The sequence below is a fragment of the Hermetia illucens genome, chromosome 6, assembly GCF_905115235.1.
Source record: "Hermetia illucens chromosome 6, iHerIll2.2.curated.20191125, whole genome shotgun sequence".
NCBI lineage: Eukaryota > Metazoa > Arthropoda > Insecta > Diptera > Stratiomyidae > Hermetia > Hermetia illucens.
Genome location: NC_051854.1, coordinates 23,706,611 through 23,721,489, shown reverse-complemented (window position 1 = coordinate 23,721,489; position 14,879 = coordinate 23,706,611). Strand labels below are relative to the sequence as shown.

The 14,879-nt window shown below is 42.6% G+C and overlaps 1 protein-coding gene across 3 annotated transcripts in view; it reads left to right on the top strand.

The window, feature by feature from the left end:
• The window catches only part of LOC119660264 (basement membrane-specific heparan sulfate proteoglycan core protein-like), a 514,615-nt gene extending 504,676 nt beyond the window's left edge, over window positions 1-9,939 (top strand). For all 3 annotated transcript variants that reach the window (XM_038068722.1, XM_038068723.1, XM_038068721.1), the window contains one exon: window positions 9,108-9,939. In XM_038068722.1, coding sequence (XP_037924650.1) covers window positions 9,108-9,325 — 218 coding nt within the window. In that variant the 3' untranslated portion in view covers window positions 9,326-9,939. The remainder of the gene's footprint in view (window positions 1-9,107) is intronic.
• Window positions 9,940-14,879: the final 4,940 nt, after the last annotated feature.

Sequence of the window (14,879 nt, the reverse complement as noted above, 5' to 3'; positions counted from 1 at the left end):
TCGATATAATGGGAAAAACAACCAGAGATAATTGGCGCCACGTCTTGGGCTGCACATTGATGAAGGGAACAATATATAAAGTGGAAATATCAGCACTAAAAAGCAAAGAGGTAATAACATCAAGTGGCGCTGGTCACGTAACAACAACAAAGATAGAAGACTACAACTTTGGTTCAAAAACATAACCGATAATATCTATGACAATGGAATCCGCGCACGTCTGTTGGCTGCTAACAGAGCCCATTTTAAGTTACAAGGACTTTTCCTCTCGAAACGTCTCACTATAGAGTCAAAACTCATACTGTACCAGACAATGATCTTGCCAGTCCTCATCTATTTCTCGGAGACTTGGGTTATTACAAGAAAAATTGCAAACTCTTGACCGTGTTCGAGAAAAAATCGCCCGAGTAACTTTTGGCCTTCTACATGCGGATGAACGATTTCGTAGCCTATACAATGATGTAGTCTGTAGGCAAAATCCGGCTCACTAAGTTACAGTGGGAGGGTCAGTTAAACCGTGGGGATAAGGATGATCCAGGCCAGAAAGTCTACAAGGGCAATAACTATGGAAGAAAGAGGAAAGTAGACGAGGGAGACCCTGGCTGATATGAAGTAATGGGTTAGGCCAGGATGCCAGACAACTTTTAGGGAAATCGAATTGGTGGACCTCGACGCAAAAACGCGTTGTCTGCGGTTTCTTATGAAGGCACGCCTAGACCGGATACCGGTTGTTGCGCCGTTGATGACATTCAATTCGATGTGGTACTAACATTTCATCTTTAAGGGAGTGGTAATTTGACATTTTACCTCTTAGGGAGTAGTAATTTCGCACTTTGATCTACTATTACTTCGTTAATAATAGTAGGATTTCCACCAAACTTGCCAGCATGATAGCTCCCATTAAAGCGCATATTACAGCAAACTTTACGGGTCTATAATGAACTTGATGGGGTTCGCAGTAAATTTTCGAAATATAGCAATATACTTTAACGTTATTGGAGGCCTAGATACTGTGGGCATAGACCACTATATTTCTTTTCACATTTTTCGATTGGATAGTTTCTGAAAACGGGTCCTTAAATTGAAGCAACTGATCTTTTTCAGACCCCCGCACTCTTCCCCTTTGCAACCAATGTCAAAGCAAATAGGTGATTCGGAAAGTACTAATCGATACCTTCCATTTTATATCCCACATGGCTATATTTGGTGGAACAAATTTTTGCAACCCTCTTTTATGGGTAATGGGACTCTCCTCCCCCCTCCAGTTCAACATGGAATAATGTAATTCACATGTTTGAGGATTTAGAGTTCCAACCTTTCGTAACAATATGGGTAATCGTTTCTGAGAAAATTGAGTGTGGCGGACAAACAGACAGACAGTGAACCGGTCTTAATCAAAGTGCATCAGCTTTTTTATTTGTTTATGTTATGCGACGATTGAATCTAATTGTGGGTTTAAATTATGAGCTCAGGGCTCCACTTGTGCAAAGATACACATAAATTCACTGCGATTATATAGCTTCCCAATACTGCATCATGAACAACCAAATCAAAGGCAAATAGCTCGTTTAATACAGACTTCATTTTCGAGCAGCATTATCGAGCCATTAGCCCGAACTACTTCGGAACCTACAAACAAGCTTACCTTCTACAAATTTTACCTGCACATCAGATAAACTATGCGAAAACTGGAAAAATGGACGAGCATAATGAATTCTAGAAACACTAACTATGCATAATTCACCGAGCAATCCTCTCGTGATGTTTACATTTTCCAGGCCGTCTATCCACCCCCCAACGTTTTCCACTACTCGTTTATGCAAATCGCTGTTAGTTTTCCAACTTATTCGCTCTTGCCTCAATGCAATAATTTACATTTCATTGGTACACTTGGTACTGTTGTGCTTAAAATTTAATTTCAGCTCACCTTTATCCCCGAACAAATTCCCATACTTTGCTGGGCCCAATTCCCCCCCACACGCCCCCAAAATACTGCACTCGGTCTTGTTAATTGCTTTTGCAGGGAGAATACTCAAAGTGCATAAACGGTTCGCCGTCATGCCACAGAAATGGACATACTGCCGTCAGTTAATGCCCAGCAACACCCTCATGTTCCCAATTTGCCTCTTCGGCCTTGCAGTCTTCACTGTCCAGGCGGGCGGCTCTATTCTTCCGATGTAACGGTAAAATTGCAATTTTAGCTCAAAATTAAACGTTTTGCTACGTGCTTAACGTTCCAAGATGCCTGCGGATTAGATGTGAAATTAATTCAAAGCCTGATAGCAATTAGTACGGAGGGAGAATGCTGGGGGTATTATCGTCTCTGCAGACAGATGAGTCCCTTTCATACGAGAACAAACAATCCACGTAAGGTCCGACATCTGAAACTTCAAGAGCGTATAACCCACGAGTACGAGCTGTCCTCCTAAGCCTGCTGTACTGTAATTATGCATCCTTTAAATCGGACTAGGGCTTAATTTGATGTTGCTGGAATAGAGTCATCCTTGTTGCAAATGAACATGGATGTAATCTATCGTTCGGTGGAGTGCATAATGGATGAAATGAGCTTAGTAAATTTGGTACACTTGTTTGCGAAATCAGTGAACTAAATGCCAAGGTTAAAGCAGAACAATTGGTGAGGTCTTTTTAGATCCGTTTATTAAATTGATTCTTCCAGGATAACAAAGGATGCGCACATTGGAATTTAGCTTTAGGTTCTGTGATTGCAGAGCACTACTTTGAGTGCAGTTTCTGTACGTCCAGCCTTTCGATTTATTTAATTGGCGACCTGATGCTTTTCTGCAATTGAATCTCAAGGAATTTAGTACAGAAACCAATCAAAGGACTTTATCCATTGTCTGCGAAAACTAGTTCAGCCTTGTGCATGGAAAACTAAAATCTTATTAGCAAAGGGTCCAGGATCTCTGAATGCTAATTTAAACCCTACAAACTAGGGAATTAAAAAATTTCAATCAGTTCCGAGTTCCTTTGTACTCACAGGAACCTGGAACGAATCATAATTCCCCCAAAGCCTAATTAGTTTGACTGTAGGTATCCAATATGGACGTATTTAGATCTTATGACTCATACTAAAACTGAACCACCGGAAACAGCCCTATGCTGCTAGGAGGGTATTTCTAAAAACAAAGAAAGCCACTAATGGCAGGAAGTGAGAAGATTCTTTGCTGAAGAGGGGCAACTGTATATAAGAGAAAGGTAAGACCCGTTCTCCTTACATTCTCCAGCTGACAGTTTAAGCAGCGTTTTTTTTTTCGGGAAGAAGGGCTTCTGCAGCGCCAGGGAGACCCTCTTGGACGTACCTTCGAAATCAAGGCTGAAAAGGTGAAGACCTCGTAGAGGCCCTACAAGGGCGCTACACTGTCTTCCAAGTCGAGGCTCCTCGGCAGATCGGCCACATTCTCGAGGATAACAGGTGGTGGCAACTTCCGCGCTGCGTTCTTCAGCAGACGGGTGTTAAGATCACGCCTTATCGAGCATAGAATTGCTGGGGAGTCTCAGGTTCTCCCCGCATGCCTCTCCGCGAGGTTTGCGGCAAGTATCTCGATCCTAAAAAGGATTATATTGGGCCATTACAGTGGCCTTCGGCATCCTGCGCCATATTCCGGACGTCCCATTCGACAACGAGTGGTACGCGGTTGTCCGGTAATCGAGGAAATGGAGAACTGTATTTATGGTCGGTAATTATAACTGGAGGCACACACAGAGACGTGGAATCCACTCTGGACAGAAGGCCTCGGCACAAGATTGTGTAGTTATGTCTTTGAGAGATATCGCCTTAGGCCCCCAAATGAATCTATCGATGATTTTGAGGCAATACCTAAAACCGTGTGGATTCTCGCAAAGGAGCGATTGGATCAATATTGATTGTGTGGAAGCACTTGGTGAACTGAGGGAACACGCCTACCTCTTTCCTCATATGTTTTGTAGTTTTACACTTCTAGCATGCGATGCACTGCCAGCCTTAATTGAGGAAATCAGCCGGAATATATATTCTAGACTCTTGTCTGAGCCAAAGATGGGAACCTCCGTAAATAATAATTTGGAATTCTTACTGAAGCTCTGAGGAGCGGCGTTGTCCTTCTACGCCTCCGTAATCACCGTACAATCACCGGTGGTGGGAAAATGTGAAAAAACGTCGGCAACTGCATTACCTTTTCCAGACACCGTGTTGAATTTGGGAAGTGTACTTTTTGATAAAGCTCAGGTGTCGAAGTTGGCGAGGGGACGCTTTGTAGGACTTCTCCTTCAAGGCGAATCTGAGTGGCTTATGATTCGGGAACACTGTGAATGGCCTGACTTCAAGGGAATATTTAAAGTATTTCATTGCGCGGCTAATAACTCACGATCGTAGATGCTGTAATTACGTTGACCGGGGTTCAGTTGCTTAGAAAAGAGGTTTATTGACAGCCAAATTTGATTAACCTTTTGGTGAAGGAAAAGAAGTTTATTGGCTGCCAGGCTCCACTAGCTGTTGCTTGGTAGTTGGTAGTTGCCTGGACAGACTCTGGGATCACGTATTCAGGAGGGAATCTTTGGCCGCTTATAAAAGCGGGAACCTCGAAATCGCTTGCACCTTGCCTGGCTGCGGAAGAATACCTTCAGGGATAACCACGTGAGCGAGGAATTTCACTTGCCGTTGTAAGAATATATGTTTCTCAACATTAAATACTAGGCCGACCTCAAGGAGACGTTGAAAAATGTACACGAGGTAGGGGGTGGCATATCGGTCTAGAATCTTATAGTCGTTTTGACGTCCGTAGTCACCCTTTACTGGAGGCGGATCATATCGAACTCACCAATTGTTACAAAAATATAACTGTTGCAAAGTTAAACTTTGTTATATTTCAATTAAATTGAACTGACAACTTTGACCTACAATCAATTACTGCAATTTCATGATTCCAGGTATACCTTAGCCGGGTTTTATAGTCAACAACTCGCTGCATGCACCACCAAATTTGGTGTTAAGGGAAGTGAATTGTCAACGCCGCGCAAATCAAGAAGCGAAAAGAAAAAGATTCTTTCAGTAGAAATGGCAAACTAAACTGGTGGAAGCTGAAACGTGCGGGAGAATTGAAAGGTCAAGTGAAATCGATGGGGTTCTTCGCTTTGTTCCTTTCTTCTCTGAGCCGATTATTTGGCGGGTGTTAGCCGGTGACGTTTAGTAACTCACATAGAAAAAGGACCCATTGTGCTGAGGGCACCCTCGCGGGCCCTGGTTCAACCACGTATGAAGAACTTTTCTTTTTAAGGTTTTGCGTTTTTTGTGGGATAAAAAAATGTAAGGTCTCGATTAGTATTTTTCAAAGCTGGTCTCAGTTCTGACATATGATATGCACAGGGGGATGGCGGTGGGTCATTTCCTTCATGGACCCATAGTCAGAACGTACGCAACCGAAAAATCTTAAAAAAAATTACAAAGTTGCCAATAAACGATGCCTAGGCTCCCATATACCGTCCATACCAATGAAATTTTGCAGTAATTCAGGGTATAATATAAAACTTTAAAGTTTGCCAAGTTTGATGTAAATCGCAAAAAAAAGATTACTGCTTCAGTGCAAATTCTAAGACTTTGAATAAATTCGAAATAAACGACAAGGCACTTTGAAAGTCTTGAATTCGCACAGAAGCCTACTAGATCTTTGTTAGTAATAGTGCCATTTCCACCAAACTTAGTGCGACCAGGTTCAATGTTAAAGGCTACATTTGTGATTCTAGGATGAACTTGAGGGGGTTTTGCAGTAAATTATCAAAAGTTATAGAAATATACCATTATCAACTTTATTTGAACAGATATTTGTATAGAGGGTATTTCGGAGCCTAGGCACCATATAGTGGCGGCTTCTTGATTTTTTCTCAGATTATTTGGTTGGGCAGTTTCTGAGAATGGGCTCGTGAAAAAAAAATTATCACTTTTGACTCCTCGCATTACCCACCTTTCCAATAAATATCAAAACTAAGATCGGCTTCGGAAAGCACTAACTCAGACTTTTCATTTGATGCCCCACATGACTATACTTGGTGAAAAAAGAATTACACGCTCCTTTTGCATGTAAGGGAGCCCCCTCAAATTTGATGTAGAATTATGTAACTTACTGTATGCGTGAGTTAACACTTCTCCACCAAATTTAGTGTCAATCGCTGTAATCGTCTCCGCACCGATTATTTGTCCTAAATAGCTGCAGAATATAGTGAACATTCTGTTCTCAGCAGATGTGAACTATACGAGTCTTGCTGCAGAACATGTAAACCCCAACGAAGTTCCTGTAGTGGTGGTAAATCAGGCAGTTCTAGATGCAGCAAAGAGATTTATTGGAAATAAGACTGCAGGACTGGATGGAATTACTAATGCTACCCTAAAAGTAGCCGCCACGACAACGCCAGATATGTTTCCCAAGTTCTTACAGCATGTCTTAAGAAGGAGAATTCCTCGAGCAAAGGAAGCTACAAAAGCTAGGGTAACCCCTACTCATACCCTTTGTCAGCCCTGCACTGGTATGTGGTATATTGTGGCACTTTAACGTGGACTACACCGGTAGCGATCACCAGCCTTTTATCTTTCAACTGCGGAAGGAGTGACAAAATGAGTACGCTACAAGATAGCCCGCACAAACTTCAAGCTTGCCATTCAGTGGAGCAAGAGGGAATGCTTTAAGGAGTCCTGCTCAGAAGCGGATGTAAATCTGCCGGGAGCGCTTATAGAATTGTGATGGGACGATTGAGAGGACTGTCATCCCCACAGCTCACGTGCCCTACTCTCTTGTTGAAAATCATTCAGGTGTTGTCTATCTGTGTGTCTCCCAGTAAGAGAGGCCTCTGAATGTGACGTCGATTCCTGCACTGACCACGGACGAGCTGTTGGAGATCTGCAGCAGAATAGGTGGCAACAAAGATCCCGGCCCATACGGCATACTTGACAGAGCCCTTAAGCTCGCCGTAATATCTAGGCTATATATATACAGTAAATAATTTACAATCGATTAATTCCGATCGTCGAGAGCGAAGCCAGATCAACCATTGATGCCGTCAAAATGGTTACTGGTTTGGCCGAAAATGCAGTTCACGGAAAGAGCAGTACTAACAAATATTACGTGGTGATGACCTTGGTGGCCCGAAATAGAATCAGCAGTCACATCATCACTTCCAAGCCGACCATCAAACACTTGGGAGTGACGATAGATACGAGCTTAAGTTTTAAACAGGAAGTGCAATATGCTTCTGACAAGGAATCCGCGACGAATATGGCACTCACAAGAATAATGCTGAGCCTGAGGAGGGCCGTGGTATACTTGTAGGCTACTTATTGCCAGGGTGGTGAGCTCGAAGTTGTTTTATGCCATCTCTGGGGAAAAGCATTTCGCATATCATGTAATCTACATAAACTCATTGCGGCATATAGGAGGACAGTCCTAAGGGTTTGTTCTATTTTCAGAACCGTCTCAGACGCGGCTTCATTCGTCAGCTCTGAAATGATGCCAATTTATATCTTGGCAGATGAGATGTTCAGTATATACAAACTGAAGTTAGTCTGTCCTTCGTCGCAGACGAAGAACGCTGGAAGGAAGAGATCTGTAAATAAATGGTAGAAGCGTTGGGACCACTCGGAAAAGGGCCGGTGATCATACAGGCTGATCCACCATCAAGAAGTGGCCGAGGAGACAACATGGGGAGATTAATTATAATCCCACCCAGTTTCTGATGGGGAGTGTGGAATATCGCCAGTATCTCTACAGGTTCAATTTGGACAACTTACTCAACCCAGAGCACAAATTCTTCCACTTGAGATTTAAGGATGAGAGAAGAATCTTAGAGGAAACGTTAGATAGCATTGATGTCGGAAGATGTGGTAAAGAGAATGCTAACATCGCAGGGAGGTTGGGCAAATTGCGAAAAGTGGAAAAGATGAGAAATACGCGGTACGAACGTCGCGCATAGAAGAGTGGAGAAATGGCTAAAGTGAGCTAATTCAGCCCCGTGACATAATACCTTATGGTGATTCCAAGGGAGAGGGGGGGGGGTGGGAGTCGAAGGTGGTTTAGTGGGTAAAAATCCTACAATCTGGCGTGTCGATTCCAGAGTCCTTTAAAAGATTTCCACCTCCTTTCACAAAAAAAAGGCAGACAGACAGGCATCAAATCGATTCTAATAAGTTTTTATTTTACACAAAACCTTAAAGAAGGGCAGACAGACAGAAAGACGGTAAACCGATTTTAATAAGGTTTTGTTTTACCCAAACCTTAAAATTACATTCGTCTTAAGTCCGTGACGATCAGCAACCGAATTAATTTTGTATAAGTCTTGGCTCCCTGCGTTCTGTTCAGTTTTTGCGGCGCGCTCAATTGAAAACGGGTATGATTGTTCTACAAACCACATCGCTCCTCCCGTCAGGGAGTAGTTGGAGACCCGGCACGGTGAGATCAATTATAATCTCATCTAGGTTCTCACAGAGCATGAAAGATATTGCCAGTGCTTTTAAAGGTTTAAAGTAGGCAACTGCGATGGAGTCTTCGAGCACATAGAGCACATAATATTTCACTGTCCAAAGTTTGTAGAAAAAAGAGAAGAGGAATTCTAGTGCGGAGACTGGTAGCACGTTAGGAGGATTGGAATGCGATCTGCTCTATGATCGCATCTTACTAGAGCGAGCGGGAGGCAGAGGAGACCAGCAAATTGGGATTTGATCCTTCAGAATTTGTGGAACGACCTGCACAGCCAACTTTCTTTTTTTCTCTATGTTTTGTGATAGGTCTCCCTTCTTGGTGGTCACCAGCCATGCAAGATTGGTCATTTGACTGGATATAACTGACATTTTGACATTTGAGAAATGACGATTAATAAAAACAAAGCCTTTCTGATACCATGGCCATCTTCTCTTGGATTTTGTAGCACTTATGTTCATCGATTACATTCTAATACAGTTAATTTCAAAACAATGACTTCTTTTTTTACTTTCGTCTGTTGGTGATGCTTGTTATTAAAACCTGAATTGAAAGGGATACATATTCTCAGCTATCTAATATGTTACCTCACTTTCTATCCATACTATGCCAAACAAACTTTCACAAACTTTTGCTTGAATCTTTCAGATTCGGACAGCGTATTCGTGCACGTCATCAAAAGTGAACATCGAGCTGCCATGCAACACGAAGGAGCAGGCAATCTAAGACCATTACATCTTTGGACAAGTGGATTTCTTGTTTTCCTTACATCCTACCATACAAATCCGCCGGCAGCAAGCAAAACCCTAATAAATTTGATAGTAGCTTGCCTTCTTACATTAATCCTTTGTGCTGTACAAAGATAGCATTAAATACCGGATATTTCCTGTAAATAAATTTTACAATCAAAATATGGACGACATGCAATTTTTAACTAAGTATCCTTGTACGAAAAGCATAGTAACATGAGTAGAACCTACAGACCTACAGAGAGAAGAAGAAAAACTGACATTGAAAAAGATAAACTATTTTCCTTTCGGCCAATAGATCGATGAATTAAATATAAACAATTGTACTTTTAAATGAAAGTGTTAAAATTAAAAACAATTAAGTATAGTATTGGTAGGCTAACTGTAACTGAAACCACTAGGATAAATGCAAAACGAACTTTATATCAATAATAAATGAGTAAATAAATGAGTAGCATAAACTGAGACATGGACAACAGAAATCTGTCAAATCAAAAGAATAGAAAACTATAATCAAATTAGATATTGAATCGAAGGGAATCTCTGAGCGGAATGAATTTGCCACTTTTTTTAGGTCAAATCCAATTCATATTGAAACCATTTTCTTGTCAAGTTGTGATTCTGTGAAGTAAAAGATGCTGTTTGACCTTATTTCCAATATTGTAAAATTCAATGTTATGTTTGAATTCAAGGAAGTTTAAGTGAAAAGTAAAAAATTATTTTTATTAACATTAAAGTGGTTTTACTCGATCCTGGCACGAGAGCTAATGCAGCGTCATGCAAGTGAGGAACTCTTTTCTTCAAATTGATTGGATTTTCCTTCTGGAAGCACGCCATAATACAGGTTTTCAGTTGCCAACAAAACGCCATGAAATTGAGCACAATGGCTAGTACGGGCCTTGCATAGAAAGCTAAAACTACTCCCATGTAAAATAATATAATGGTATCTATCCTACGAAAGTATCTCATAAATACCCTATTGAAACTGTTACTTCATTCAACGCATTGAATTCGGTATTCAATTTAAGTAGGAGAAATTTGTGGTCCTGATTTTTCATAACAAGTTAACGTTTTCCCTCGTATCCCACCGCTGTTCTCGGTAATGAATGGAAGGAAACATGTTTATCTTATGATTTCCTACCTCATATTTTTCTGCGAAAATCTAGAGTTCCTTCAGTTCCCTTTCATTCTACGTAGAATATTTTCGTCATTATTTAGGCAGCCAAATAGCTCCTAACAACATAACCACAAAAAACTACCAACTTTGAATGGTAGCCTGAAGTTTATGAAAGGTAGGTAGGAAGGAGACCGGAAAACTATGAGGGTGGTATAATGCAGACATCTTACGTTTTGTTATTTTCCTGAATATATTTTAACGATTTATTATTAAATGGACATAATTCCTCGGAAAATATTCAGATATGCAGAAAAGAATGGAAAAATCAAGCCATTTCAAAGAGTAACTAGGGGGAATATAATGACCCAGTTACTATAGGACATTCGAGTTTTGCTGAACTTCTGTCATCTCATATTTGATTCTGGAAAACGAACGGTCAGATTGCTCTTCATGCATTCGAACAAACCCCTTTGCCGTCTCGTCATTAATGCTATCCTGCTAGAACATCGAACTTGTTTCAAGGGCGACTAGGACATTCTTCCCTAGAAACTAGTGTACATGGCACAAATTGTTGGCCAATACCAAGCTTAAAACGTAACGATTAACGATTTGCGCATTTTCTCATGGAACCTAAGCGCCCTGTACAGAGATAAAGCTGATCATCAGCTAGCCGATACCTTGTCCCAATATAGGGCTGATATAACAGCGTTACAGGAGATGCGTTGGACAGAAACCGGTTTCCTCGAGAAGAGCCGCTACACCATATATTATAGTGGTCATCCAGTAAACCATGTGTTCGGAGTAGGTTTCTTAGTCAGCCAAAAAATGAAAGAGAACGGCTATGCACTCTGCACCTGCGAGGCAAATTTAGAAATATAAGCCTCATTAATGTTCACGCCCCTACAGAGGAGACTGCAAAGTCGGAGAAGGATACCTTCTACGAGGCAGTAGAACGAACCCTCGAAGCCTGTCCCAGATCTGATATCAAAATCATACTTGGGGATTTTAACAGCCAAGTAGGGAAGGAGCCCGTATGCAGGCGATACGTTGACTCCCATAGCTAATACGAAAAAACAAATGAAAACGGACTGCAGATTATTCAAATAGCAGGGTCACACGAAATGGTTATTAGAAGTACCTGGTTTGCGCGGAAAGCGGTCCACAGACATACGTGGGCCTCACCAGACAGGACCACTTTCAACCAAATTGACCACGTGTTGATCGAACGCCGCCACCTCTCAGCCTAGATGAATGTCAGAACATATAAGGGGGCCAATATAGACTCGGATCACTATCTCGTTGGCATGGTGCTCCGAGCTCGAATAACAACACCACCTAGAATCTCCTCTGACAATCAGGTGAGAGTGAACACCGAAGCTATCCACAACACAACCCTCCGCGACACATATAAGAGGGAAATGGATGCCGCAATAACTGCAGTCAACAGAGGACCTGGAGATGAAGCATCAACAAATGATCTTCACAATCACCTGAAGAACGTTATCATGGATACGGCCACAAACATACTTGGCCCCAGCCGCAAAAGGAGTCGGAACGGCTGGTTTGACGATGAATGTAAGCTAGCTACGGAACGAAAGAATGCCGCATACCGAGTAATGTTGCATTCTCAAAGAACGCGGGCATGCGCAGAGACCTATCACGAACTCCGTCGACCGGAGAAAAGACTTCACATATGAAAAAAGGAAACCTGGGAGAACCAACAAGTCTGTGAACTAGAAAAGTACAGGGAGCAACCGCACCAGGCGCGCAAGTTTTACCAACAAGTAAACAGGATGAACCCTTATACACCTCGATGCTCATCCTGCCGAGACAAAGAAGGAAATCTGATTTCCGGCAAAATGGGCATATTGGAGCGATGGGTTGAGTACTTTGATGAGCTCCTGAACAAACAGAACATCGGCGAGTTGGAGGTCCCGCCAACTGAATACGACCACCACCAAGTTTAGGAGAAACAATCCGTGCAATTCAACGGCTTAAAAATCATAACTCGCCAGGAGCCGATGGAATTAGAGCCGAATTGGTTAAATATGGAGGCGACCAGTTACACCAAGTGGTTCATCAACTTGTGCTCAAGGTATGGGACAGCGAATCAATGCTTGACGGTTGGCAACTAGGTATTATCTGTCTCATATATAAAAAGCGAGATATCTCACAGTGCAGCAATAAGATATTCTCCTCTATCTTGCTAGGCCGGATAGCCCCATACGCCCAGAACATCATTGGCCCATACCAAAGAGGCTTCACTCCAGGCAAATCACCAACAGATCAGATTTTCTCTGTGCGGCAAGCGATGGAAAAACTGTTGGAATATGAACAACAGTTGCACCATCTGTTCATCGACTTTAAAGCCGCCTATGATAGCATAGCCCGGATAAAACTGTACACGGCCATGAGGGAATTCGGTATCCCGACGAAATTAATAAGACTGACTAGGCTGACCCTGACCAATGTGCGAGGCCAGATAAAGGCAGCAGGATCACTCTCAAGACCATTCGACATCAACAACGGTCTACGACAAGGAGATGCCCTATCATGCGTCCTCTTTAACCTGGCCCTCGAAAAAGTGATTCGTGATGCTGAGGTAAATGCAAGAGGTACGATCCTCTTTAAGTCCACCCAACTACTGGCCTATGCTGACGATATCGACATCATGGGAAGAACTACCCGAGACGTACAAACTGCCTTCATGCAGATTTAGCAGGCGGTGATTGGCGCGAGATCTTGGGCTGCACATCAATGAACGCAAGACAAAATATATGGTGGCAACGTCAGCACCGAAGACGAACCAACCAACAACATCAAACCGCTCTGGTCAAACAGGAAGAATAAGGATAGGAGAATACATTCGAGAACTTCGAGACCGTTGGTAATTTCTCCTATCTAGGGTCGAAAATTGCAACCAATAACAGCTACGATGATGAAATCCGCGCATGGTTGTTGTCAGCCAACAGAGCCTATTTCAGCTTACAAAAACTGTTCCGCTCGAAATGTCTCACCATGGGGTCAAAGCTCTTACTGTACAAGACTATGATCTTGCCAGTCCGCATGTATTCCTGGGAAACTTGGGTTCTTAGCAAGAAAAATTGCGAATTCTTGGCCGCGTTCGAGAGAAGAATCCTCCGAAGAATTTTTGACCCCCTACATGAGGATGGACGATTCCGTAGCCTACACAACGACAAAATCTATGAGCGATACCATGACCGTCCGGTTGTAGATAAAATCTGGTTCAATAGGTTACGGTGGGCGGGTCACTTAATCCATATGGACGAGGATGATCCCACCCGGAAAGTCTATAAGGCAATATCTATGGTAGAAAAAGAAGACGAGGCAGACCCTGCCTAAGATGGAGCGATGGCGTAGGTCAGGACGCCAGACAGCTTTTAGGGATATCGAATTGGTGGACCTCGGTGCAAAACCGGGATGCCTGGTGTTCCTTATTAAGGCAGGCCTAGACCGGATACCGGTTGTTGCGCCGTTGATGATGATGATTATCCAGTATCTTCATGTGCTCGAAGGTGCCCTAGTTAGCGAAAAAATAAAACATTCTGACGTTGAAAACATTAGCGAACCGCTATGCACTCTGCATTCGCGAAGCGAATTTTAAAACATAAACCTCATTAACGTTAATACTTTTAAAGAAAAGAGTGCAGAGTCGGAGAATAATACTTTCTACGAGACAGTGAAAAGAACTCTCGAAGCCTGAAGGTTCACCTGCTTGCGCTTGGTTGTCTCTTTACTAGGCAGGCTTGGGAATGCGGAGGGAGGGAGAGTTCCTTTGAATACTTCATCTTTCGTAAAAACTAAAGACAGTAGCAAGAATGATTCAACTTTGGTGGTATACTATCAGGAATGAAACTTGGAAGAAGTCAAGTGCACGCATTTAGGGGCCATTTCTGATAACATAATCTGTTAGATTTTTTGATGATCAAACTATTACCCTGACTGCCTGGAGACGACCAAGAAGAGATAACTATCCTAAACCCTAAAACATAATTGGCAAAATTGATCGCGAAGGTCTGCCTGCAAATACCGAAGCTTCTACATTCCTGAGCCTAGCTAGCAAACAGGCAATCAAGTGCATGTCATGAGGACAGATCGCTAGAGTTTCAGTATTGCGGGCGGATCTTCGTGGCTCATAATATGGCATTGAGGAAGAAGCCTAAAACCTCGAAAGGAATCAAGAGGGAATTTGCATGCTGGAACCGGAAATGGTCCGACGAGATATATATATGTATGGTTGTCACTCATCCCTTAGTGGGGTATAGAGCGTCAACCACACCAACGCGCCATCATTCGCGGTTACCCAAAATGGCTTTTAGCTCCCCCCACAATTCCCTGATACGCTCGCATTCCTACTCTACTGTTTTGCTACAAGTCCTCTTGAGACGACCCCCTCGTCAGCCATCTTGGGAGAATGGATACCCACTGCATGGCATGACACTTCCGCCTTCCAACCACAATGCGTATGAGTGCCAGACCTGTGCGCTGGACAAGTTCTTAACTTTAAATAGTGTCAGGCCAGCGTACCCCGAT